This window comes from Hipposideros armiger, unplaced genomic scaffold, assembly GCF_001890085.2.
Source record: "Hipposideros armiger isolate ML-2016 unplaced genomic scaffold, ASM189008v1 scaffold_127, whole genome shotgun sequence".
NCBI classification, from domain to species: domain Eukaryota; kingdom Metazoa; phylum Chordata; class Mammalia; order Chiroptera; family Hipposideridae; genus Hipposideros; species Hipposideros armiger.
This window is the reverse complement of record NW_017731477.1, coordinates 1,444,962-1,472,192: the sequence shown is the minus strand read 5'-3', so window position 1 is coordinate 1,472,192 and position 27,231 is coordinate 1,444,962. Positions and strand designations below refer to the sequence as shown.

General features: G+C 35.3%; 1 protein-coding gene across 1 annotated transcript in view; it reads right to left on the bottom strand.

Moving 5' to 3' along the window:
- Positions 1–27,231, bottom strand: part of DPYD (dihydropyrimidine dehydrogenase) — an 870,205-nt gene that overhangs the window by 559,575 nt on the left and 283,399 nt on the right. Inside the window, exons 10-11 of the mRNA XM_019648865.1 lie at positions 15,342–15,379; positions 9,610–9,619 (exon numbers count right to left, since the gene is read on the bottom strand). Of these exons, the coding sequence (XP_019504410.1) occupies positions 9,610–9,619; positions 15,342–15,379 (48 nt within the window). The remainder of the gene's footprint in view (positions 1–9,609; positions 9,620–15,341; positions 15,380–27,231) is intronic.

Below are 27,231 nucleotides of genomic sequence, written 5' to 3'. Positions count from 1 at the left end.
TATCATTTCATTATGTACTAACAGAACTAGTAAATACAACTGTATGACTCAGCTGTGTTATGGCCCAGGAGCTGTGTATGTAAAAGAGCATAGTGCTTATGTGCTCAGACTTTGAAACTAGACATCTAGGTTCAAATCCCAAGCTCAACATGCTAACTAAAAGGTCCGGGATGAATTTTTCAATTGGGAGTCACAATGGTGGGAATATGGGAATATAGGCATAACTCATTTGACTTAATACCTGTAACAGGATTAGAAGGCTGCCTTGCAATGAGTAAATTCTCATATACATTACACATTATTACTGTTGCTTTTAACTTAATAGCTAAAAGTGAAAATTGCTCATTGAATTGATTTTCTGTTTTCCTCCTATCTCATAATAACTAATCTTGCAATAAATACTATCAGTACCACCTATAAATTGCATGCTGAATCTGACAACTTCTTATCACTTACTTTGTTATCTCTATCTTAGTTTGGGTTCTCCTAGAAGCAGATCCTGAGACAAGAAATCAATTGCAAGCAGTTTATTTGGGAGATGATTCCAGGAAAAACCTGTTGGGGAACGTGGACAGGAGACAGGGAAAGGAAGAAAGCAAAGGGTATTTTCAAGCAAGTTAACACTATGAGTAATGAGCTCAATCCTGCTGGGGATTCTGGGAGCCAATGTAGGATACATGCTCAGAGCTATCCCACCACAGGGATCAGGGAACTGGGGCACTTAGCAGGCATCATTCATTGTTTGAAGGCTGGTGGCAGAGGTACTAGTTCTTCTGGTGCATCCTGCCTCTCCACTGTCATCTCATACTTGTCCCGTATGTGAGTTTGATACAACAAATATTTTGTCAAATGCAGTAAAGCCAGCATGACTGACACCCTCACATTATTCAATTACTCAAATGACTCTCCTCAGAAAGGACATTTCTGATTATCATACTTAAAACAGCGTTCCACCCTCCTTAAAAGACAAAAAAAAAAAATTATGTAAAGTGTTAGCAATCTTTGTCCCAGGTCAATATATTTAGCAACTTCTATGACTGGATTTTAGAAATTAAGATGTAGACAATACTATAATTTATGCAATCTTTTTATTTTTATTATTCACCTATAAAATAATAATAAAATCTGTACCCAAGGGCTGTGAGAATTGAATAAACTAATACAAATAAAGTGTTGTATAATGTAATGCAAATATAATGTTCTTATACTTAACATTTTTTAATATTTTGTCCAAAGTTTTTCTGTACAATTGTTTACTTCCTAAGTTCCTTCAAATACTTTATATGCCTCACCATCTCTTACAAGTCCAATCTGCTGCTGCTCTATTTCTCTATGACTTCTCAGTCATTCTATTTCTAGCTCCGTTCACATCCTCCTCGTGGGGGGTTCATGTCTTCCTCTGAGCATTCTGCCAGTATTGTCTCTCCTGCAGCTTGAAGCTAACAAGACCCTGAACTGCTGCTTCTCTTGGACCTCGGAGCTCAGTGTTTTGTCAGCTTCAAGCTGTTCTGGAGAAAGTGTTGGTTTTTTTCTCAGCTGTAGCATTGACTTAGCAAGGCTTTCTTCGAAACTTGTAAATAATGCATCTCAGGTCAAGTTTTTGCTACCAGAAACTTTTTCCAGTAGATAACAAGTTTATTTATGTCCAGTAAGAAAGTATAGTTTGGTGGTAATAGTGATAAGCAACTTATTAATATAAGTTAAGTTCTATAATAGAAAGGTATAAGTCTTCCACTTTGATACAACACTGACTGTGCTACTACTTTTTGATGGGAGCAAACTAAAGAATCACAGTAGTAATACAACTCCCTGCCCATTACAAAGCTTGTCAACAGGCAGCATTGTCAAGAGATTGAAGAGAGAAGCCCAACCTCAATGGGACAATAATACTTGTCTCGATGTGTGTCATTCTAGATTCTCTTCAAATATATGGAGAAACAAAGATAATTGAAACAAAAAAATAAGTATATAACAGGCCTCTGAGAGCAGCTCACCAATTCTCATTTGGCTGATTCCACACCTAATGTGGGTTCGGGATCCCAAAGGGATTTCTCAATTACTTCACGTGGTCACTGTCTGAGCTGCCCCAGTGATAGGATTGGTTGGGATCAGGAGTTTTGGGCATTCTGTTGGTCACTCCCAGACCAAAGGAGAAACGGCTCAGGGCACAAAAAGGCATATCCTCTCTTCTTTTTTCTTTTTTTTAAATTAAAATTTATTGGGGTGACAATGGTTAGTAAAATTATATAGGTTTCAAGTGTACGATTCTGTAATACATCATCTATATATCACATTGTGTGTTCACCACCAGTCAGTTCTCCTTCTATCACCATATATTTGATCCCTTTTACCCTCATCTACTACCCGCCCCCCTTACCCTCTGGTAAGCACTAAACTATTATCTGTCTATGAGTTTTGTTTCTTTATTTGTCTTGTTCCTTTGTTGCTTTCAGTTCTATATCCCACATATCAATGAAATCATATGGTGCTTGACTTTTTCTGTGTGACTTATTTCGCTTAATATAATAATCTCAACGTCCATCCATTTTCTCACAAATGGCACTATTTCATCTTTTCTTATGGCGGAATAGTATTCTATTGTGTATATATACCACATCTTCTTTATCCAATCATCTATCGAAGGACACTGGTTGTTTCCATGTTTTGGCCACTGTAAATAAATCTGCAATTAACATTGGAGCACATATATCTTTACAGATAAATGTTTTCAGATTTTTGGGGTATATATACCCAGGAGAGGGATTGCTGGGGTCATATGGAAATTCTATTCTTAATTTTTTGAGGAACCTCCGCACTGCCTTCCATAGCAGCTGCACAAATCTGCATTCCCACCAGCAGTGTATGAGGGTTCCTTTTTCTCCACAGCCTCTCCAACACTTGTTATTTCGCCTATTGATGATGGCCATTCTATTAGGTTGTCAGAAAAGTCATGACGCATTTTGCAACAAAAAACATAGAAAAAATACGTCATGACTTTTTGGACAACCCAGTAAGTTGTGTGAGGTGATATCTCATTGTATTTTTTATTTGCATTTCTCTGGTCATTACTGATATTGAGCATCTTTTCATATGTCTATTGGTCATCTGTATGTCCTCTTTGGAGAAATGTCTATTCAGGTGCTCTGCCCAGTTTTTAATTGGATTGTTTGTGTTTTTTTTTTGTTGTGGATTTGTATGAGTTCCTTATATTTTTCGGATATTAGCTTCTTATTGAAGGCATTGTTTGCAAATATCTTCTCCCATTCGGTTGGCTGCCTTGTTGTTTGGTCAATGGTTTCCTTTGCTGTGCAGAAGCTTGTTAGTTTGATATACTCTCATTTACTTATTTTAGCTTTTACTTCCCTTGGCTTTGAGGACAAATTCATAAAATCCTCTTTGAACCTAAGGTCCATAATTTTAGTGCCTATATTTTCTTCTATGTGGTTTATTGTTTCAGGTTTTATGTTTAGGTCTTTGATCCATTTTGAGTTAATTTTGGTACACAGTGACAGAGGGCAGTTTAGTTTTATTCTTTTGCAAATGGCTTTCCAATTCTCCCAGAATCATTTATTGAAGAGGCTTTCTTTTCTCCATTGCATGCTTTTGGCTCCTTCCTCGAAAACTATCTGTCCATTTTTATGTGGGTTTACTTCTGGGTTTTCAATTCTGTTCTATTGGTCTGTGTGTCTGTTTTGCTGCTAATACCATGCTCTTTTGATTATTGTTGCCCTGTAGTACAAGCTGAAGTCAGGGAGTGTGATACCTCCAGCATTGTTCTTTATTCTTAGGATTGCTTTGGCTATTTGGGTCTTTGTGGTTCCATACAAATCTGATAATTTTTTGTTCTATTTCTTTTAAAAAATGTCATTGGGGTTTTGATGGGGATTGCATTAAATCTGTATATTGCTTTGGGTAATATGGCCATTTTAACTATGTTGATTCTTCCAATCCATGAACATGGAAAGTCTTTCCATTTCTTGTGTCTTCTTCGATTGCTTTAAAAAATGTCCTATAGTTTTAAGTGTACACATCCTTCACATCTTTGGATACGTTTAGTCCTAGGTATTTTATTATTTTTGTTGCAATTGCAAAAGGAATTGTTTTTTTATTTTTGTTTTCTTTATTATTATTTCTTTCCCTGAGATCTCATTTTTAGTATATAGGAATGCAATGGATTTTTGTACATTGATTTTGTAGCTGGCAACTTTACTGTATTCACTATTGTTTCTAGTAGCTTTTTGGTGGAATCTATATGGTTTTCTATGTATAACATCTCTGATGAATACAGATGCAAAAATCCTAAACAAAATTCTAACAAATCAACTACAACAATGTATTAAAAAGATTATACATCACAATCAAATGGGGTTCATCCCAGGGATTACAAGGATGGTTCAACATATGCAAATCGATCAATGTGATACACCACATAAACAAACTAAAGGACAAAAATCATACAATTATATCAATAGATGCAGAAAAAGTGTTTTTACACAATACAACGTCTATTTATGATTAAAACACTTAATAAAATAGGTATAGAAGGAAAATACCTTAACTTAATACAGGCCATTTATGACAAACCCTCAGTAAGTATCATAATTAATGGTGAAAACCTGAAGCCCTTCATTCTACATTCAGGAACAAGACAGAGTTGTCCCTTATCACCAATGCTTTTCAACACAGTATTGGAAGTCCTAGCCAGAGCAATCACACAAGAGGAAGAAATAAAAGGCATCCAAATTGAGAATAAAAAAGTTAAATTGTCACTTTTTTCAGATGACATGATGCTATATATACGTACTCTCTTCTGCTCAGCAAAACTGAGAATCCAGCCAGCCATGATCAAGCCAGCTCAGAGCACAGTTTATTTTCCTTTGTCAACCTCCACAAACCCTATTTGTTGCTGGCATTTCAACAAGCCAGATTTATTAAGGGTGAAATGCCAATTTTAGGCCTTGCTCCACCTTGTCCCAGGTCAGCAGGTAACCAGAGTGGCCATTCTAGTAAGTGGCATCTTGCAATCATAAGTGCTTATGTGAAACCAATTTGAGAAATGATTTATGTTGAAAAAGAGTAAGAGAGCAAATTCATAAAGCAATAAAGAAATGAACAAAACAACAAAAGGCTCTTCTATGGAATGTTCTATTCAGAATTAAGTTGAATGAGTTTCATGCATAAAAATATAAATTAGTAATTTTTCTGTATTTTATTTAGGAAAATGGACACACACAGACATCACTAAAATGTAAAAATTGAAAGTAGAATTTTCTTGAAACATATTTTGTAATTTTGAATAAATGTCGGCTCTGTGAAGATTAACAAACAGAAACCTCATTTAAATTGGGGTTGAGAAAGCCTGTAGGGGGAACTGTCATACCCTACCATTCATCATCAATTACCCCAAACAGAAAGAGACTATACTTTCTGCCTCCAACAGGAAGATGCTTTTCCACTCTATTATTCCTGCACAAAGATGGAGAATCTTCTCCTCGCACCCAACAACTATTAGCCAATGAAAGACTGTCACAACTCAGCCAATGAAAGACTGTTACCATTCAGCCAATGAAAAGTCAGTACACTTCAAACATCCACTTTTCCCCAATGGACTTTTTGTTTACAACAGTCCCTCTAAACTCCATTCTTCTATAAAAGAATGTCTCCTTTGTTTCCTGGACTTGCTTCTGTTTTGCCATTAGACTGCATATTCTAAATTTGCAAGTCTTTGTTATTTCAAAATGCACCCATTTTGCTAGAGAAATATCTGGCTGTCCATTTCTTTAAGGTCAACAGCTCTTTAAAGTTATGAGAATGGGGAGAGAAATTTGTGGAGAGATCTTCATACTACATACAGTAGGAGGATAACAGAGTCAGAGAAACCATAATATTAAAAAGATACAAAGTAAGAATATTAGAGAATTTTATGGATAACACAGTTACAGTTTTTTAAAATGATTTTTAAAGACCACTTTGAAATTGAGTTTTGAATTATACATAAATATAGCCACAGGGTTGGACTTCTAAAATTCCATACCACCGCTCAATTGTAACCTAAAAGTAATGCCAAGAGTACATAAGCACAAGCCCATGTAATGTCTTCCACTGTAAAAATAAGTAATATAACGGAGCAAAATGAAAAGAGCTGGCAATGCATTTCCCCCCCAGCATATCAAGCAGGTTTTCATAACGAAGCTGTGGTCATCAATCACTACCTCATTACCAGCCCGTCATCTGGGCTTAGGCTAAATGTATTCTGGCTGGCTGCCATACTAAATGTTCAATGCAACATCCTTAAGGCTCTATACAAGTTCAGCTGAAGTCGCACATGCTATACATCAAAGGGGAACATTAGCGTTATCATAGCTTAATAAATAGTGCCATTCTGGCAATGTAATCCTGTGTTCTAGAGCTATCTACCATCCCCAGTATTATACTGCTTAAGTAAACAATCTTGCTGTCTCCTGTGAGGTTTATTTAATGACAAATGCATGTAGCAATAATTAGTCATACTACTATAGATATACAGATATACTGTCAAACTTGCTCAAAAGCTGGACCTGAATGAAATTAACAAAATATTTTAATGCACATAACATGTAAATAAAAAACTCTTAGAATATTGGTCATACATATCCATTGCTATCCATCATTGAAATTTAACTCTCACTGAGAAACTTTTAAGCCAAATAATGGCCCCAGTCCTACTTGTGACTTTCAGAAATTCGACTAGTACAGATGTTGAGTGGTGTATTCATTATTGAAATGATTGCTCACTGCCATTATTCAAAAACAATAATCCCTGAATTCTTAACATATATACAGGTGTCATTACTTTCATTTGTATAAACTATATGCCTAGGTTTGAAGATGGGCCATTTTTTTTAAGGTGAAATGTACAAAACTGTTTCAGAGCAGTCAACACTTGCAATTACTATTTTATTGTAGTTTGGTCTTTAAAGCCTAAGGATATAGACAACATTCACATTAGTAAGAAAAAGGTCCCTGGGTTCTTTTCAGGTTTCAAAAATACAACTAATTCTAACACAAAATGGTGGGGCATGGTTTTTTGACACTACCAAATTTGCTCAAACCACACAGCCTTCTTTGGTTTTCTTGCTACTTTCACACTTTTAATTAAGAGCCTCCATATATAGATATAGATATAGATGATATAGATATAGATATATAGATATAGATATAGATATCTAGATATAGATATATCATTATATATATATATATTATATGTATATCACATTATACATGATATATATGATATAAAAGATGAAAGTAAAATGTGAAGTCAAGCATATAAAAATTTTGGGTCAAGATAGGATATATCAACAATAAGTTAAATTAAAAAAAGAAAAACCAAGAAAACACTTAGTGGCAAATATAAGATAAAGATCATCTTGAACCAGAAAATGATTCAGAAAGGTAAACTAGCAAGCAATATTAAGCCCCCTATAAAGGTGACTCAAAGTGAGATGAGGCTCTGAAACCAGGTTTCCTCTAAAAGCCTGAATCTGAGGTAGGGCTAACTTGCCAGGGGTATGTGGCCCAAACTATTGCCAACCCCCTGACTAGAACTATGACATTTGAAAAGGTCGACCTAGAGAAGATAGTTGGGCACAGACACAACCTCCTTACGATTAAACAAACTAAGACATTGGCCACATCAGACATTAGGTCACTGTGGGAAGAAGCCCCCAAACATTATTAAGATGTCAAGGAGTGAAAACTTTTCTTTTATGCTCTTAGGATCAGTGTTTAGGGGCCTGTGAGTTAATTTAACAAAAGACAAATTAACAAGAGAAAAGGCATAAGTTTTTTTATTAATATTTACATTCATGGGAGTTCACAGATAAGAAGTGAAATTCAATGAAGTGGTTCGACTTGGGGGCTTATATACTCTTTTAATAGAGGAAAGGGGTTGAGCTTCAAGGGAGGATAAATTGTGGGGAGGTGACTAGGAAATACAGGAGAAAAATAAAGGAAGATAAGGGTGATTTCAGTAAGGTCTGTTTATGCAAACTTATCTCAGATGTTGCATCCTGTTTCTCATGATGAGTTGCTCTTCTTTTCCTGGTGGGGCGAGGGGAGGGGCAACTTTTCAAAGGGAAATGTATTCTTTCCTATTAGGAAGATAAGTGGAGGGCAGAGAACTCTTCCTGTAACTGTGGTCTCAATTGCTTTCAACTCAAAATAATCCTTATACCAGAGTGGGATATTTTGGGGTGACATATGCTGATCCTCTTTAAAAAGACCTGATTTAAGACAAGAGTACTAGAGGAACAAGAGAGGAAACTGGAAAACCGTTACTAGATAGAAGGGGAGGGTACAGATGAGAAGAGAGAGGAAAGCAAAACCAACAGAAATTTCAAAAATCCTATTTGGAATGAATACTACTCTGCCATAAGAAAAGGTGAAATAGTGCCATTTGCAACAACATGCAAATAATTCAGACAGAAAAAGTCAAGAACCATGTGACAACACTGATATGTGGGATATAAAACTGAAAGCAACAAGACAAAGTAACAAAAACTCATAGACACAGACAATAGTTTAGTGGTTACCAGAGGGTAAGGGGGGAAAGGTGATAGTAGAAGAGGGTGAAAGGGATAAAATATATGGCGATGGAAGGAGAACTGACTCTCGGTGGTAGACACACAATTTGATATATAGATGATGTAATGCAGAATTGTACACTTGAAACCTATGTAATATTACTAACCATTGTCACCCAATAAATTTAATGGAAAAAAATAATGCATATTCATCATAGAAAAATTAGGACCTACAGGAAAATATAACCAACAAAATGTAAATCACCTAATAATTCCATCACTTGGAAATTATCACTATGATTAGGTTGGTATGTTTCTACCTAGTCTTTTAAAAATTAAACAAATAAATAAAACAATGAAATAAACAAACAAACATAAACAAATAAAAAATACAAAAATCTTATTTTAAATAATCCTGAAAAAACAACCTTAAATCATGCAAGATTCTAATGCTATGAAAGAAAACCAATTAAGTCAACATATGAACCATGAATTCACAAAGATTAATTTTTAATTTTAACAAAAACATTAAAATAAGTATGTCTAGGATGCTCAAAATGTAAAATGATACATGGACATTTCTTAAAACAAAGAATTACCTGATGATAAAAAAAGAGAGCAATTAGATATAAAATAACAGATTCAAAAACAGCAATTGATACAAAATAATATAAACAGAATATAATCAATCAAATACAAATAAGTGAAAAAATAACTCTTGCTCTGAAGATGTCAAAGAGATAACTGGTGATCATACTGAAGAAATCATCCACAAGACAGAGAAAAAAAACCATGAATAAGCCCACAGAAGATATGCAAGTTACCAACAGATGACTTTGAAGGTCCAAGAATAAAATGAAAAGATAGAGGAGCACTATTTGAAAAAATAGTAGGTGAGCATTTTACTTAACATTGGTGGCCAAAGTGGTCACGCATGTTTCCACAAGGCTTATAGAATAATGTCAAAACAAAGCCTATTCATGTCTGTGTGTAGTACAACTAACAATAGTAAGATTTTTAAGGACAAAGAGAAGCTTTTCAGGACCAAATCCAATCTCCTCCATCTAGTTGCAATTGCCTGAAATTCCTGTAACTAGAGACAAAGCCTTTCAATCTATAGCGGGAGACAAAGGGCTGAAAATGCAAATAACAGGGGAGGAAGAATGTACTGGTATTCAGCCCATGGCCTGTTTATTTAGGTTGAGTATTCAAAAAAGAAGAGGCACAAAGCACCGGAAAAGATGCTGTTGAGGAGAGTGATGCCTCTGAAGAGAAAGGCCAGAAGGGTCCTGCCTTTCGGCCCAGGCTTCCTGGGCGGGCCCTTGGCACCAGGCTTCAGGCCGCGCTGGACTTCAGCGATTCTTCCGCTGTCCTCCACTGGGGGGAGTTCCATGGAGGCTAAGGTATGTGCCCACCTAGGACCCACATCTCTCTTCCCATTTAGGAGTCTGGAATTCCCTTCCCAAAAGGCCTGGGCCTGTCTCCGGGGTCTACAGCCTCTTCTGTGGTTAGTACTCCATCCCTTGGATGACAGGGCTGCACAGCAAGGTTAGGGGTGGCCTGAGGGCAGTGGATTGGGTGGGAGGTGGATATACTGCTTATTTCTTCAGCTGCTCCTACATGGGGTGATGTATGAACAACATAATTGGCAACTATCGTTTCAGACCACCAGTGTAGTTCCTACCCGAAGAATGGATTTGCTTACAAATTGCCTTGAAATTATTCTCTAGCTATTAAAAATATGGGTGTGTTTCTTAATCAGCCAGCCTGGAATTCCTCAAGGGCAGGGATGGTGTCTGCTAAAATCTGAGTATCCTCAGTGTCCATATTGTACAAATAGAATGTATTCAAAAGTAAATGTCAAACAATTCAAAAGGAAAGATACTGATATTACCAGGCAAGTATCTACTTTTTGTCTTAAGACATTTAAAAGAGAACAGAAAAGAAAGATAAAAGGTCAAAAGTAAGAAAAGAGAAGAAGGCTTCTTTCTGAAGCCGAAAAAGGGTAGCTGGGACTTGATTCCATGAAGGGTGCTGGTCACAGGATATTTTAAGAAAAGTGACGGCCACTATGCTTTTTAATAAAATTTTTATTGCTTTGATACACACACCTTTTCCATATTCTATTCAAACACCTCAAGGAAACATTGACCTCACTAATGGCTTTTGTGAAATTCTATGATGAGGATCATTCTGAGAAAATGGGGTACACAGCAGAGAAAGTGAGTGGCTTTGCTGAGGTCCCCAGTATTGGGGACGTGCTCTATGGAAACCACACTGTTTTAGTGGCCAGCGGCATCGCTCTGAACTTGCCTCATGAGCCCTTTGCACTCTAAGCACATGCACCTCACCTAACACTAAATATTAATGGAAAAGGCGGCTTGCTCTCTTCCCTGGTCTTAGTCTACAAGAGTGGTTTCATCTGGAAGGCAGAGAGTTACAGAGACGTAAGAATCACACAGAAAACCATTTTTCAAAACCGAGCTCCTGCCCCCCATCCGGCGCATCGGGATTTGGGGAAGACAGGAACATAGACATGTGGACCTCACTGTCTCCCTTTAAGTGATGCTCTATTATTTTTGCTGTGAGAACTGTATCCTAGGGAGCTATGCCTGACAGAGTAAGGCAGGCATGTTTTGCACATGTGGGCACTTGCCACAGATTGCTAAATCACCTGGGAGAAGCTGCTTTCTAATAGAAGGCCATCCCGATGCTTACCAAATCTTTATTATTGATATGGGCTAAGCAGCTAAGACAATTCAAGAATTAAGCATACAGCTCCTGATACTGTGTGAGGGATAACGTTCATATTGGGAGATGATATCATCATGGATTCAATATATACTTTTTGAAGCTTTAAGCATGTATTTTTCTCCAGAGAACAGTTGTTGGATTATGTTATCCAATTGCCAGTGTCTTAAGGCAAAGCTTGTCTGCAGGCAATGGATGAGGTAGAAATAATATGGGCACTAGATTACTATGGGCCAGCTATCCCCATTTATTAATTGTGTGATTTAAATAAAGTTTTTAAATAATTTAATTTTGGTCTCCCCATTTATAACATGGGAATATATCTGTCTATTCTCAGGATTGCTATAATGATTTAAAAAGGCATTATGTATGATTGGTATACATAAACTGTTAATAAATGCTCATTCCTTACCCCTTATTGGTAATGCCATTATCATAAAATAAATGTATGTGCACTAAATTAAAAATAATATTCATTGCCTTCTGTTATCTGCTGCCCCATGGCTCAGACACTGAACAAAATTACTGTATTGTACTGAATAGCAAGTGTTACTTTGTGCATGTGTATTTGGTTGCTTCCTCCTATGCTGTCTTTTTCTTACCTATTATATAAATTTGGGAAAAGAGAAATTTCAAACGTTGTGCATTTAAAAAGTATACAAAAGAAAGAGTTGAATTTTCTGGACGTTTAAATAATTCTCCCTTTCTAGTGATCATTAGAATGATGTGCTATATCAAATAATCAATGGTCTCATTAAAAACAAGACAGCAGCCTTATAAATAGTCTGTAAAGCTGGGTCTTTGAGTTTCAGTGGTGTATGTGTGTGTATTTAATTTCATATAATTGGTAGGTAAACAAAGAAATAAGATTTTCAGCTACGACATTGATTCCAATTATCTCATTGTTATTTTAAGAAGACTATTGGAGGCTTAAGAGCCATTAAAAAAATATGACATGAGATCTTCGAACACATGTATGCATCACTAGGCGATGCTTCACATTCCTGTGCAAGCCAGAGTCATTTCTGAGTGATACTGATAAGGTCAACAGTCATGTGAAAGCCGGTTCTTATTCTACTCAACCTAATTGAAACATGGGGGCAGCAACTATTGTAACAACATCACAAATAAGGAGTTAAGTATCAAAACAAGAGAAACCCAAGGTCAATCAGTCATCAGAGAATGTATCTCTTTATATATTCTGCATATATAACTGACAACTCATCAAAATATTTAAACTTGTGAATGAAGTTAGGTTACATAGTGACTTGCAGAATTTAGAGTACACATGCTTTCATTTGTTTTTAAGAAGAAATTCCTAAACAGGGACAAGGACATTTTCCAAGTCCCTGTGATGCATTTAAATTATTAGTAGTATTGCGCTCAGCCTCTTGCAGAGGCATTTTTACTTACATGTTTATTTTGTTAGAAGATCATCTGAGTCTCTAATTGCACCAGTTGCCCAACCACACCATGGCCTAACCGATGTGAGAAGTTCCCTGACAGACGTACAAGGAGTTAGGACAGAGCCCGCATTTGCAACAGCTGCCACTGCCATGCAGCTCTGACCATTCACATAAGTTATGCACCATGGAACTTTTCCCTGAGCGAATGAAATGGTCACTTTTATAGAAAAGTCCCAGAGGCCAATATACTGAGAGCAGAAAAGTGTGACTCAGACTTGACTCTGTTGCTCCAGCTCTAAGGATCGAAAGTTAGTTTAAATATCTTATTTATTATTGCCTGCACTGACTTTAAGGGGTCTACCCCTGAAAGAGACAGACTCCAGCAGCTGACCTTCTAACACGAAATGCTTCTCATGAAGCCCATGCTTCACTTCTCTTCAATTTGAGAAGTGAGCTTAGCTTCCCTGGCTTTCTTAGATGAAGGGTATGGCTGCCTAGCTGACACATGGATGGAACATACGAGGCATCTGGCACTGCTTAGCCTGTCCCATCTTGCACTGGGGCCAAATCAAATGATCCCTCCTTAGGACACAACTGATTGGATGAGGAATGAGTGCCTAACCCACGTTCAAACCTCTGACCAATCCACAGATACTATATGCAGTCAGTAGTGGGGAATTTAGTCCAAATAGAGGGTTAAAGACTCCTTTGGAGGCATGTACAGTAAGCACATATAAAGGTATAGAGGAAAGCAGGGGATGCAGATAGAAACAAAAAACAGAACAGATATTAAAGAGCTTGTGGCCACCAAGAAATGAAAACCTTTACTTCTCTTCCTGATGCTTTCCAGCTTCCACGAAGCCTGGCAGCATTTCACTTCCTCTGTTTACTATGAATCACCTTTTACTTGAGCTGGATGCAGTGGCTCTGCAAAGACGACCCACTGAGAACCTCAGCAGCAAACATTTACTGAGTATTTACTGATCCGCTATGTCTATAAAGTGGGGGAATTTGAGCTAGAAAATCTCAAGTTCCTCCATCTCTAAGATGTAATAAAAAAAATTGTAATTTTATAGAACTACCAAAAGGTCATGTTAAAAATTCATCTCACTGCTGTCTACTCTCTTTTCTACCCTTAGTTATCAGGGCTCTGATATTCGTGTATATACACATCAGATGGTAATACATTACAAAGTGAAGCTTACCAATTTGTACTTCTTAATCCCTTCACTTTTCTCTGTATCTGTGAGTCTATTTCTGTTTTGTTTGTTCATTTATTCTGTTCTTTAGGAAGTTCAAATTTGTAGTCACAAAATAGTCACAGGGATGTGAAATACAGTATGGGTAATATATTCAATAATGTTGTAGAGACTCTATAGGGTGTCAGATGGATAGTGTGTGTGTGTGCATGTTATAGTCACACGATGTAAAGTACAGACTAGAGAATACAGTCAATGGTATTGTAATAGGTATGTATAGTGTCAGATGGGTAGTAGACTTGGTGGGGTTATCACTTTCTGAAGTGTGTAAATGTCTAATCACTATGTTGTTTTGTATACCTGAAACTCATAAAAAATAAATAAAAATAAAATAAAAAAAGTGAACTTCACCACCTGTTTTTACAGAAAAATATTTTTAAATTACATTTTGGAATATGTAATACATTCACATAGTTGAAAGATAAGATATAAAAATAGATATTGTGAAAAGTCTCCCTTTGTGCTTCTCTACCATTTTAAGTATTTTGGATAGCTTGTATATGTGAATTTTTTTATACATATGCAAGTGAAAATTCATTGGAACCTATTTTTTACACAAATGACCACATATACTGTTTTACAACTTTTTTCACTTTATTGATCTATATCAGAATATATCCTTATCAGCATATAAAGATTTTCTTCGATACTTTCGAAGCTTCCTAGTATTCTATTGTATAAATATACCATAATTTATTTATTGGTGGTTAGCTAGTCTTTCTTGATTAACATTTAGGTTGATTCTATTACTTTGATACTGCAACCAATACTGCAGTTAATAAGTTAGTAGACTAATCATTTCACACGTGTAAAATAATTTTCCAGAAATGGAATCAATGGTTTTACATAAGCACTGTGTGAGAGTGTCTGTTTCCTTACCACCCCATCAACAAAATACCAGTCTGATAGATAAAGTGGTAACTCGGTGTAGTGTTAATTTGTATTTCTTCTATTATGGATGAAGTTTAGCAGTTTTTCCAACTGTTTAAGGGTCATTTTTATTTCCTTTTCTGTGAAACATGCTAGTCTATCTTAGTGTGGGATGTGAAACATGGATTTGACTTTATTACATAGGCTATCCCACTTATGTCAATACCATGTAATGAATAATTTGTTTTTCCATACATTGATTCATATTGTAAGGATACACAGTATTAGTCACTACTGAAAACTGTGAATGAGATATAAAAATGGCTAACACATGTGAAACATTTCTTTCATGTCTGGCACTATTTTAAGCATTTTATCTGTACCAAATCATTTAATCTTCTCTATGATCTTATGAGGCAGTTGTATTATTTTTCAGACTTAAAGTTAGGAAGGACTGAAACAAAGAATCATTGAGTAACTTGCTCAATAACAAAACTGGTTTTAAACCCAGGCTCTGTAGCGCTGGAATCTTCAATCACAATCATTTGGAATACAATACTGTTTGAAACTATGGATAAGCATGACTCCTGTTAGCTCATTTCAGTCAGATGAGATCCTTTACAGAATAATTTTCATGTAGGAAGAACATTTTAGAAGAGAAATCATCTGAAAAAAATCTACTCTTTCCTTTACATAATGTACTGTCTTTCTATAATAGATGGTGTGCACAGAAGGCCATGAGAATCCCTGCCATCCGTGTACACTGGCTCCTTTGCAGGTGACTTTGCTGGTCCTGTCCTTAAGATTCAATGGGAATCTGTTACCCTCCCCTGGAATCTGGAATTGTGCTGTGAGTTGCTTTGACCAACATAATGGCGTTAGAATAACATTGTGTGGCTTCTAACTCTTGGCTTTAGGAGGACTGGGAGCTGACACCTTCAACCTTTTGTAACAGGCTACCTGTGACCAAGCTTGGGCTAGCCACCTCGAGGATGCGATATATGTGAAGAGAGATACCACATATAGAGAAAAAGGTCCAAATTTCCAAATTCAGTCCTGAACCATGTGAGTGAGCCTGCCCTGAGCCCCTAAGCAACCCCCCAGCTGATTCCAATGCATCTAAGAACAGCTGACACCATGTTAGCAGAGCTCCCATCTCGGTCCAGAACAAAATGCCGACCCACAGAACCATGAGCGATAAATGGTGGCTGTTTCCAGCCACTAAGTTTTACGGTGGTTTGTTATGTAGCAATAGGTAATTGATTGGCATAGTTTCAAACACAAAGATCCCTTACAAAATTGCTCACCCTAGTTCTTCTTCCTGATTGGTCAACTTCATAGTTTTCTGCTTGCTGATTATATCTGTTTAAAATAGAACTTTGATATTTTATTTTATATCTTTATTATTTCATCTCACCTTTATCACCCTCCATTTTCAACACTTTCTCAAGTCCTCTAGGCTTTATACCATATAATCTCTCTTTATATACATACACACACACACACACACACACACACACACGATCTGAGTTTGTGAACTCGTTGCAACGATGTTGCTAACCTTTTTTGTTATCAGAGAGATTATTCATTGTGAATTTATACCAGCTAGACAAACAGATAACCAAGTTTACTATCTGGAAGTCCCGAAAAGGCTACGTGAAAAAGTTAGATGACCTGAACTTTTTGCCAACAATTCATGGCTCTTGCATCACAATGCACCAGCTCACACTACACTGTCTGCGAGGGAGTTTTTAGCCAGTAAACAAATAACTGTATTGGAACACCCTCCCTACTCATCTGATCTCACCCCCAATGACTTCTTTCTTTACCCAAAGATAAAGGAAATATTGAAAGGAAGACATTTTGATGACATTCAGGACATCAAATGTAATACAATGACAGCTCTGATGGCCATTCCAGAAAAGGAGTTCCAAAATTGCTTTGAAGGGTGGACTAGGTGCTGGCGTCAGTGCATAGCTTCCCAAGAGGAGTACTTTGAAGGTGACCATAGTGATATTCAGCAATGAGGTATGTAGCACTTTTTCTAGGATGAATTCTTGAACTTAATTGTCTGGCCTCATATATATATATATATATAATTTATTCAAATTTTTGTGAAGTGACAGCTTTATATGTGTGTATATGTGGTGAGAAATAGAAAAAGACTATTTAAATAGCTATTTAGTATAGTTATTTAATATTCATTGCCCCTTAATCTCATTCTAAACTGTCCAAAAAGCCTATAAGTATCCTTTTGCATGTATTCATTTCTGTCATACTTTTATTATATTACTATATTATATTTTTATTATAAAAAAACATAAATTATGTCTTTCTTTTATTACGCTTGGTTCTCTCCTAGGATAGAAACCCTTCTAAAAGTCTAAACTGCCAAATTTTCACCCATTATGAATATCTTGCAATATTGACAATTAGCTTGTAGCTGTATAAATCACCAAGTGTTACCTTCTGCCTCCATAGCTAGCCTAAAAAACTACTCCCACAATGCTAAGATGAAGACATAGGGGAAAATAATCTTAAGGCATGATTGGTTGGTGTTCAAATTTTCTTATGAAGGACCCAAGTAAGGACATAGAGTCTGCTCGTTATATTTAGATGGGTCTGAAACTGCACTCAATTTTATGGGAGATGGAAAATGAGAATCAATTTCAGCTCCAACAATTCATATTTATAAGGGTTATAGATTGATGCATAATTATCAAAGGTCTCACATGTGCCATTTCTTTTCATCCTCATACCAACAACCCTGCATTTGGGACCTGGGAATGGTATGACTTGCCCAGGGTTGCCAATTCATTTAAAAAACACAGAGAACCAGAAACCAGTGTCCGATATGTAGTCTAAATTGTTATTAGATTCCTACTAAGTATGCCCGGGATCTTAATTTTGTTTTACATATGTTATATCTACATAATTAGGAAGAAGAACACATCTCTATATGTTCTTTGATGTTAAGGATGTTAGGCTATATTAATATTTGACATCTTAGCAATTGGTTCTGAGAAACTCCTAAATCTAGAAGGTTTACATTTTCATATGTTTGCCTACATATTTCAGTTTAATTGAGGAAGTAAATTTTAGTCTTTAATTAATTGGAACTGTAATTATTCAGCCTGAAGTCAATTTAATGAAGACTTTTCAGTTGCATAAGGAGCTCTCAAGATGATCAAGCCTATTTCCACTTAAAAACTGATTTATAGGGTAGCAAAAAAGATGAGGAAAATATTCCTTCCAGTGAAGGTTAGCAAATTTTAGAAAACAGAAAGATTATGGAAATTCTCTCTATAAATGTTGTTCTATCGTCCTCATATTTCTTATTCTGGTTATGATTCTTCCTGCAAAAGAACAAGTTACTTAAAATACGCTTCTTTCCCTATTTTGACTGTTCCTGTGGCTGCAAATAGCAATATGTTTAAATCGAACCACACGCCTTTAATTATGTATTACTATTTGGTAATGAAGAGGTGGCCTTAAAATTTTTTGACATTTCAATGGAGTCAAAACTTTGAAAATATAAGATAATCCTATTGAAACTGGCTTATTGCCAGACAAGTACCACTGTGTTTCATTTAAATGGTAGTAAAGATTTAATAAATAATTCTAAGTAATGATGAACGTAATGATGAATGACCCCTCACTTTTAGGTCATGGCCACTCTCGGAGAACAGGGGGAGGTTAAGAGACCATAATAGGCAGAAATTTGTATTCCTGAGAAGAGGAGAATCAATGTCGTCGTCTGTGTTCTTATTACAAAAGCCCTTAAATGATTTTCCCACCTCTACTCTTCTCTCCACACAACTGCCACAGTGATTCCTTTACAATATAAATCTGATCATTTCACTTCCCAACCCAGCTATCTAGCATCTCCTGCCACTGGCCTCCTTTCTTTGTTCTCTTCAAACTCAGCTAGCAGGATTTGCCTCTTGTCTCCCATTCAGGAGAGGCCACTTTGGAATGCAGTCTCATAGCCTCTTTATCGCTTATATCACTTTTCAAAATGTTTTACTATGTGATATGTAATCTATTTAATATCTGACGCTAACCAGCCTAGGACCTCCAACAGAGCAAGGACTGTGTCTGTTCTGTTCAAAGCTATATTTCCAGGCACAGCCCATTGCCTGGCATAAAGCAGGTTCTCCAGTACTCAGTTAAATAAATGTGTAAATTGCCATGAATACATTTCCTTTACCAATCCCATCATTTATTTGACCATTCAACAAAATATTTAATAAGGATTTAGTTTATACTCAGTCCTAAGGCTGCCAGTCAAAAGGGTTACATATGCAATAATAAAGTTTCATAATATTTTTAAAAACATTTTCTTTCATAGAATTCAGTTTGCTTATGATGAAACTACATTTGTTTGTTTGTTTTAACCCCGTTGATCTGAAGAGAAGGTTTCTCATAGTTACAACACCCAACTTTGCAAATATGCCTTTTAGGGGTGAGTCAAACAAGCAGATAAATCTTACAAACCACAGAAGAAGAACTTAGTGGCAAAACTCTCTTATTCCAAGTTTATTTTCACAGAGTTTAACCCATTATGTCTATTCTCAGGTTACTAGTAACTTGAAAGAATTTTAAATTTTATTTTGTATAAATAATTATCTAGTATATATAAAATATAAGGTAACTACATTTACAGAAAAGGTATGATTTTGACCTAAGCAACAGTGATGATTCTAGGTGTGTATACATACATACACACATTAGAGCTCCAATAGCAATACTGAAAATAGTGCCATTGCCGTTATTACATTCTATTATTTATCATATAACATGTCACCTAACTAAAAATTGTTCAATCATAAAATGATAGATTATTCAAATGTCTAGCCATAATGGTTGCAGTGAAAATCCTTAACTCTGAGTATCTGATGAGCGTTCAATTAAGACCTCAAGACTTCAAACCTTGTTTCTCTTTGGGGACTGTTGTTTTAAGTATCTACAATGTATTCATCTTTATACATAAAACATATGTGCAATTTTAATAGTTGTATATGATGCAAAATTTGAACATTTAGGGGATGTTACACCACATTAAGTTTAACCCTCATTTATGTCTTGGATGATAGATGCAAGAATTCCAACTGAGGCGATTTTATGAACCAGTTAAATGATTTGTATTCAGAACAGCATTAAAAGTCCCCATGACAAAGTGTACTTGAACATAAATACCCTGCTTGTGACACATCTTTTACAAGTAATGTGTTTTCATTTTTCACATGTTGCATCTCATTTATTTTATTCAGGCACACATACTTAAATCTGCAAGATACTGCAAGCTTCCAATACTTCTGAAATAATAAATCACTTCTGCAGATGTTTTCACCTGCTGCAGGGCTGCTGTTCATTAATCAAACATTATCAGTTTCTATCAGTGCCCAGCATTAAACAGAAAAGGTACTTCATTCTGAGTTCTGACTTTCATTCACTGGGTAGTCCCTGACCCTATAGTACTTACTGCTTGGATTTTAGAAATGTGAAGCCTCCTATGGTGTAATACATTTTACAGCAAAAGTCCTATGTGGTGTTATATTTTTTTAATTCCATACCACTTTATTCTGAGCTAAGTCAAAGTGTATATCTAAAATGGCAAATAAATGCATTCATAATATCCATTTAAAATTAGATCTAAAAAATAATACATTTATAGTGTAAGCTGTGTTTCTGTGACTATATGTAACACATCCAATTTCCAGAACACACATGCAGAGATATACTTTTTTTAAATTTAGCTTAAGCAATTTAATTTATTTCGAAAGATAATGAAAGGCAGTTTGTCCTACCCACAGTAATTTTTCAGTCCACACAAAAACATTGGAACAAAGTTAGAGACAAATGGAAAATCTTTCTCAATTTTTTTTTCTCTAAGGAAATGTGTTACAGAAAATGGATTAACTTGTAATTCAAGATATCACCGATGATCATATGCATGATGAGTTACTAGAAACACCCTATAACACCTTTATGACATAAAGAGAAGACAACTGATGTAAACTGCATGTCTTTATTGCCTTAAAATAGTCCAATAATATAGCTACTGGGAAAAAAAAAAAGAATTTCAGCAACCACTTTCATTTTCTCTTCAAAAACAGTCTCACATTCTTCCTCCTGTTTGATTAATAAATCCTGAACAATAAGAATTTGAAACAAACAATTACTTCCCAATCTTATCTTATAATGAGTTAATGAACTGGAGATTACCATGCAATTAAACATAAAGAAAATGTTTTATAAATATTTTATTTCATCTTTATGAATCGATATCATTAGTGATTATACATAAACCCTCTCCCATTAAGGTATAGTGCTAAAAGCCATACAGGTTAATATGACCCCCTTCCCAGTAAATCTGTAATAAATATTATGTGAATTTTTGCAAGATCATTTTCCAGATCAAGATCCGAGGGATCCAAAGTCAGTAAGAAAAGCTACATGAAAAGTATGTGACCAAATCATGGTTTCACTCAGGCCTCAGCTAACCCTACAGAATATTAATTTGAGGAACAGCACCCACTGCAATTCTTTATATGGTGACACTCCTGAGCATGACGGCCTAAGGCAGTACCCTGATGACATCAACCCAGGAATTCAGGTGCCTCTCCTCTGCCGCCGGGAAAAATCCAAACTCCATAAATGCCTTAACCTCACATATATGAACTATAGCAATTTAGTATTTCCCTAGTTTCATGCTCTATTTACTGTCATTTACTTTCTCACCTCTCAGTATGCATCTGAGGAATATTCCATACCATATTTGTCACAGTTTTCAAATTCATTCTGCTCCTTCAAGACTCTCTGTTATGGTGGAAACCAACTTATCTGCCAGTAATAGACTTGTTTCAATTCCTCTAGCAAACTCCCACTCTACCAGACTAAGGTCTCAGCCTTCTAGATGGGCAATAGAGATCTTCTGTTTCCCCTTCGTACATTAGTACAATAATTATTTTTCCCTAAAAATTGATGAGCATCTCTAGGAAGAGAGTAAGCCTAAATTAATCATTGAATCCCTAATGACTAGCATAATGTCTGGGCCAATAATAATCGCTAAAATTATGACAAATAATTGAATAAAGTAATGGAAATAGGTAAAAGTTGCCTTTGGTGGTCAAAATTTCAATTTCTTATTTGTACCTTGATATTTTCTTGTCCTTGTATTTTCATGAGTTCAATCCCCCCCCCATTCTCTATGATTCTATCTTCTCCTTTTACCTCTTTATAGCAAATGATGTGAAATATTTTTGTTTTAAATGAGTAATACTAAAATTTTATTCTTCCCAGAAGATACATGCACTTAACTAAAGATAGGCATAAGATGTTGTCCTCATGCCAAATAATAAGCCTTTAGTTGTGAAACTGTATGTTGAGCTCAAAAGTGTTTGAGGAGAGAAATCAGAATCAGACTTCTATTTACATTTGACAGTCTATTTACTGTCTTACAGTGATAAGTATTGTGCGTGTGCTCTAGGTATGTGTGTATAATAATTTACCAAGGTATCATCTATAGTTTACAATACCCATTTTACCTCAACTAACCCAACAATCTCAAAACTTAAAGGGGTAAGTAGAGATGCCATTCATAAATTTGTGTAGGGCCAAAAAGATTACAGAATATGTAGCTCTACTATATACTCTCCTGATTCTATAATGTATTTGAGATATGCTAATATCATAGTTGGATAATTACAATGACTGAACACTAAAATTAACCCAGCTTCCTAGAAATGGAGTCAAAATGAAATTATTACAAATTATATAGATATCAATATCTGATGAAAGGAAATTTACCAATTCATCAAGAGAGACAAATTACTTTCTTATCACAAAATTCTTTAAGGAATTTTATGACACCAATCTGTGTATATATATATATATATATATATATATATATATATATATATATATATAATTTACTGACCAATATAATAGACAATGTTCAATAATGACTTTACAAAGGATATATTTCTTTATGTGTATCATTTGACCTGAGAGGCAAATGCATACCTTTAGAAAGAATAATTTGATGACTACATTGTCCTCTTCATCAGATATATTGTTTATAAAAAGAAATAAAAACATTTCAGAAATAAAAACTATTAAATGGCAAATAATAATAAAAATTACTTGAAAAATAATCTATCAAAATCAAATATGGGCTACTACCATAAGGAGAATATTTTCTATCTGCTGTGATCTATTTGAATATACACAAATATACTTGAATCCTGGCATTTCCTAAAAAAGAAGTCTGAACGATTAATTTTTCAAAGATACATTTTGGAAATAAAATCCCCTAAGAAGTACAAATTAGCTGTTATAAAATAGTCACAGGGAGATGAAGTATGACATAGGGAGTATAGTCAATAATATTGCAATAGCTATGCTTAGCACTAGATGGATACTAAACTAATTGGGGGGATCACTTTGTAAATTACATAAATGTCTAACCACTATGCTATACACCTGAAACTAATATAAAATAATACTGATATCAACTCTAATTGAAAAATAAACTAAAATGAAATCCTCTGTGATGCTACAATGAAGTGTCACAGATTTGATATTTAAAATTACTGCTCAGCTTTTTCACCAAACAGTATGTGTATCTTTTTCCTTAGAGGCTAAGACATGGGCTCTCTGAAGTTCAGCTCCGTTACTCTGTTAAGCCTCAAGCAGAGCGGAACACATTTTGACTGTTGTTTCAGCTCTCAGAAGATGGTTTTTGTGAGCTACTTTCAGTGCTGCCTGCTGAAACATATCCAGCCCTTCCAGCTCCAAAGCGATAGCAGTAATTTCTCAGAGCGTTTATAGTTTTGTTTTGTTTCTGTTTAAACAAGTTGATTTCTAAAATTCAGCTTGGGCAAGGAAAATAAAACTTTTGGGACTTAATAATAAAGTTAATATTCTTTTTATAGGAGAAGCAGTCAAATGAGCATAACACACACACATAAATAAATAAATAAATAAAAACCAAACAACAAAAAACACTGGCATCTCCCCTCACTCGAGAAAACAAAAACTAAAAATTGTACACATATGCTATAAATTTGAATGGACTTGTATTATCTTGTGGTTTGAGCCAATTAATAAAAATACGAGTTTTTGTATTTTTTTTGAGTCATCTAGCTTTCATTGTTTGGGGAAAATTAAGCTGAAAAGAAGGTTATCATGCCTAGGAAACTCAAGTATACATTTTCCTTTTTAATTTTTAATAAAATATAATTGCTAAAGAACATTATTTCTTCTGTAACAATGAGGGCTTAGAAGATTGCAGGGACTTTTCAAAATAAGAACATCTCTTGAGTTCTTACTTGGTCATAGATCCATTTTTGTTATCAATCTAAATGTGTCATTTTCCATTAGCTACTGATCTCATTACAGGTCATAACAGCACATCGTATGCAACCTACAACCATGCCCAAGTGTGCGTGATATTCTACTTGCAAAGCAGTGGCTCTGGGAGCCAAGCGAGAAAAGGGAGAAAAAGGTTCTAAACTTGTTGCATGCAGGACTTCACTTCATCCCCTTCTTCTCACTAGAGTACCCTCTGACTTGTGTCCTCTAGTCTGGGCCCTGGGTTTACTCTGTCCCCTGAGCAAATGGGGTTCTTGAACTATTCAAGGTGGACAAGGGACTCCAGATACTGAGCTATTATTTACCAGGCTTTTGACACATCCCCTCTTTCACTTCTGCTCCATGGCTACTTGCTATGACTAATCGTGAAACTTTAAATATTATATTGGGTTGTCGGAAAAGTCAACGACGCATTTTTGCGATGAAAAACATAGAAAAAAATACGTCATGACTTTTCTGACAACCCAATAGATTCAATAGCTCACATCACAACACTTCTTGGGTCCTGTTCAGGATTCAGTTTTTTAGGGTCTGCTCAGTCCAAACCCATATAGCTATCTGCTTTTCAGCTTCCAAAGTTTTACTGTGTTTCCTCTCCTATTCTCTTTTTCTTTCCTTTTGGGCTAATGACATTTGAAAAAATCCTGTTGCTTTCATTTTAGTCATTTCAGGATAGGATAGAAGGATATGCTTGTATTCGGCCTGACATTTCAAACGGAAATCTCACTGAACTAATGATAAAAAATAAGAATTTCCATACCTTACTTTATGTTAATACTTGGGAACATTTCTAGTTTCTTTTCAAAAGACTAAATAAAATTAGAAATGTTATCTGTAGGTATGACTTTTCTTTCTTTCATCTACATTCCAAGAATGAGCTTGAGATTGATTTCAAATTCAGTTGCAATTTCTTAAGCCTGTTGCATAACTGGACTCTTTAGCACCTTCGCTGTTCAATAAGCAAGACAGAGAGCAGACAAAATCAGCTATGGCTTTCTGTACCTATTTATTTGCCAGGAATTTTAGAAAATTTAAAAATCTGTATTTTTAAAATAAATTACTAAATTTTAACATATGCAGTCTTGCCCATAAATTGCCTCACACTCGTGGTTTTTAAAGTTGTCAATATTTTATGTAGGCAAACGTAATATAATATCAAATTATTTTTTGACACTGTTGGGGCTCCTGTTAATGACATCACATTGTATTACCATTTCTGAGGAAGCTGCTGGTTTTATTTTGAATGCATTGCATATAAATGAACAATCATTCATCTAGTTGTGGTCACAGACACATCTGATAAAAGTTTCTCTAACAAAGGAACAAGGGGTGTCCAGGAAAATCAGTTTACATTGCATTTTTTCCTTAATGGTGGTATCAGAAAGCTAGTAAATTAACACCAATAACAAATTCTAATTAGAAAGATATTTATTATGTAACTAACAAGGAATTGAAGACTGTTTCATAAATTCTTCTCAGATCATCTATTCAGATCACCCTTCTCCAGATCATCTAATAAAATTGTCTGAGTAGAATCAATCCTGAATAATTGTTAAAACATATATAGTCATGTTTTTGAGTTTCACATGAAAACTAAAAAACTTTTAAGACAAACTAATTATAGAAATATGCCTAGAGGACCACACCTAAAGAAATTATTCAGTTGCTTGTTCCTATTCATAAGATTCTATTAGTTTTATTCTGCAGATAGTGCCTGCATCAAATAAACCACAAGAACAAAATCAAGAAAACATTTTGTTTGGTTATACAAGAATTCAATTCTTGTTAATGCTCTATTAAGCATTTCAATTAGTTATGTTTACTTTTAGTTTTATAAATTAATCTTCTCTACATATCTAAATATAAATTCCCTAATGAGCTTTAACATTCAAGGACATAAATATGAGGAAATGCTTTGAAAACAATTTAGGAATAATCTTATATAACATGCAAATGCTGATCAAAGTACATTATTTCAATAATGCTTATCCTGAGATGATATAGTTTTATTGGTTGAAAATAATGATTTTGACTTTTATAATAATGTTAGGTGTTATCCTATGTACACAGAGATTAAAACAACACTGAAAACACTAAGCTGCAGGAATTTAGTTGTAAAAGACTGCATAATTTTAATAACTACTTATTAAGTAGTCATTTATTTCCCAATGTTCTTATTTAGGTTCCTAATTTTAAATTATAAGAAAAAAAGGCCTAAGCATTTGGACCTAAAGATCGGTTATATAATTCATCCTTTGCCCAAGTTCAAGCGCTAATCATCTCTTACCTGCATTGTTTAACAGCTACCTAGCTTGCCTCCACAAATCCAGTGTTGTTATTCTCAAATTCACACCCTACCTGGAGAGACTATGCTGCTTAAAACCTTTCAATCACTTTTCATACTCAATAGAATGACAATCCGAGTTCCTTGGCATGCTAAACAGGCCTCCATGATCTGCTTCTGACCTAACTCTCCAGCCCAAAGATTCAACAATCAGATTCACACTCTAGAAACACAAAACTACTCAGGATTTATCCTGCTAGTTTCCCAAAAACCTCTCTTGAGCCCTGTCAGGAATAACCCCATCCCTCCAACTCCTCTTTTGCAGCTAACTCCCAATTATCTTTTCAACTCAGTAAAGATGCCACTCCTAGTAAGCTTCCATGACTCCCTTCCCCCACACCAACAGACATTTTTACACTTAATATCATTAGGGTTGTGGATAACATCAGGCATCCCCACTGTGCCTCCACAAAACTCTGGACATCTCCCTGTCGCTACACACATTACCACACTGTGTTGTAATTATGTTACTTTGCACCCAGTGAGACTTTGAACTTCATGAAGTCAAGGAAAATGTCTTCCCCATTACTGAAAGCCTAACAAGCAGGACCCATAGCTTCTTTTGTTCAACACAATTTCTGAGAACATTCATCAATGTTGTTGCATGTATCAATAGTTCATTCCCTTTTGTTGACTGAATATCCAGAATTTGTTTAATC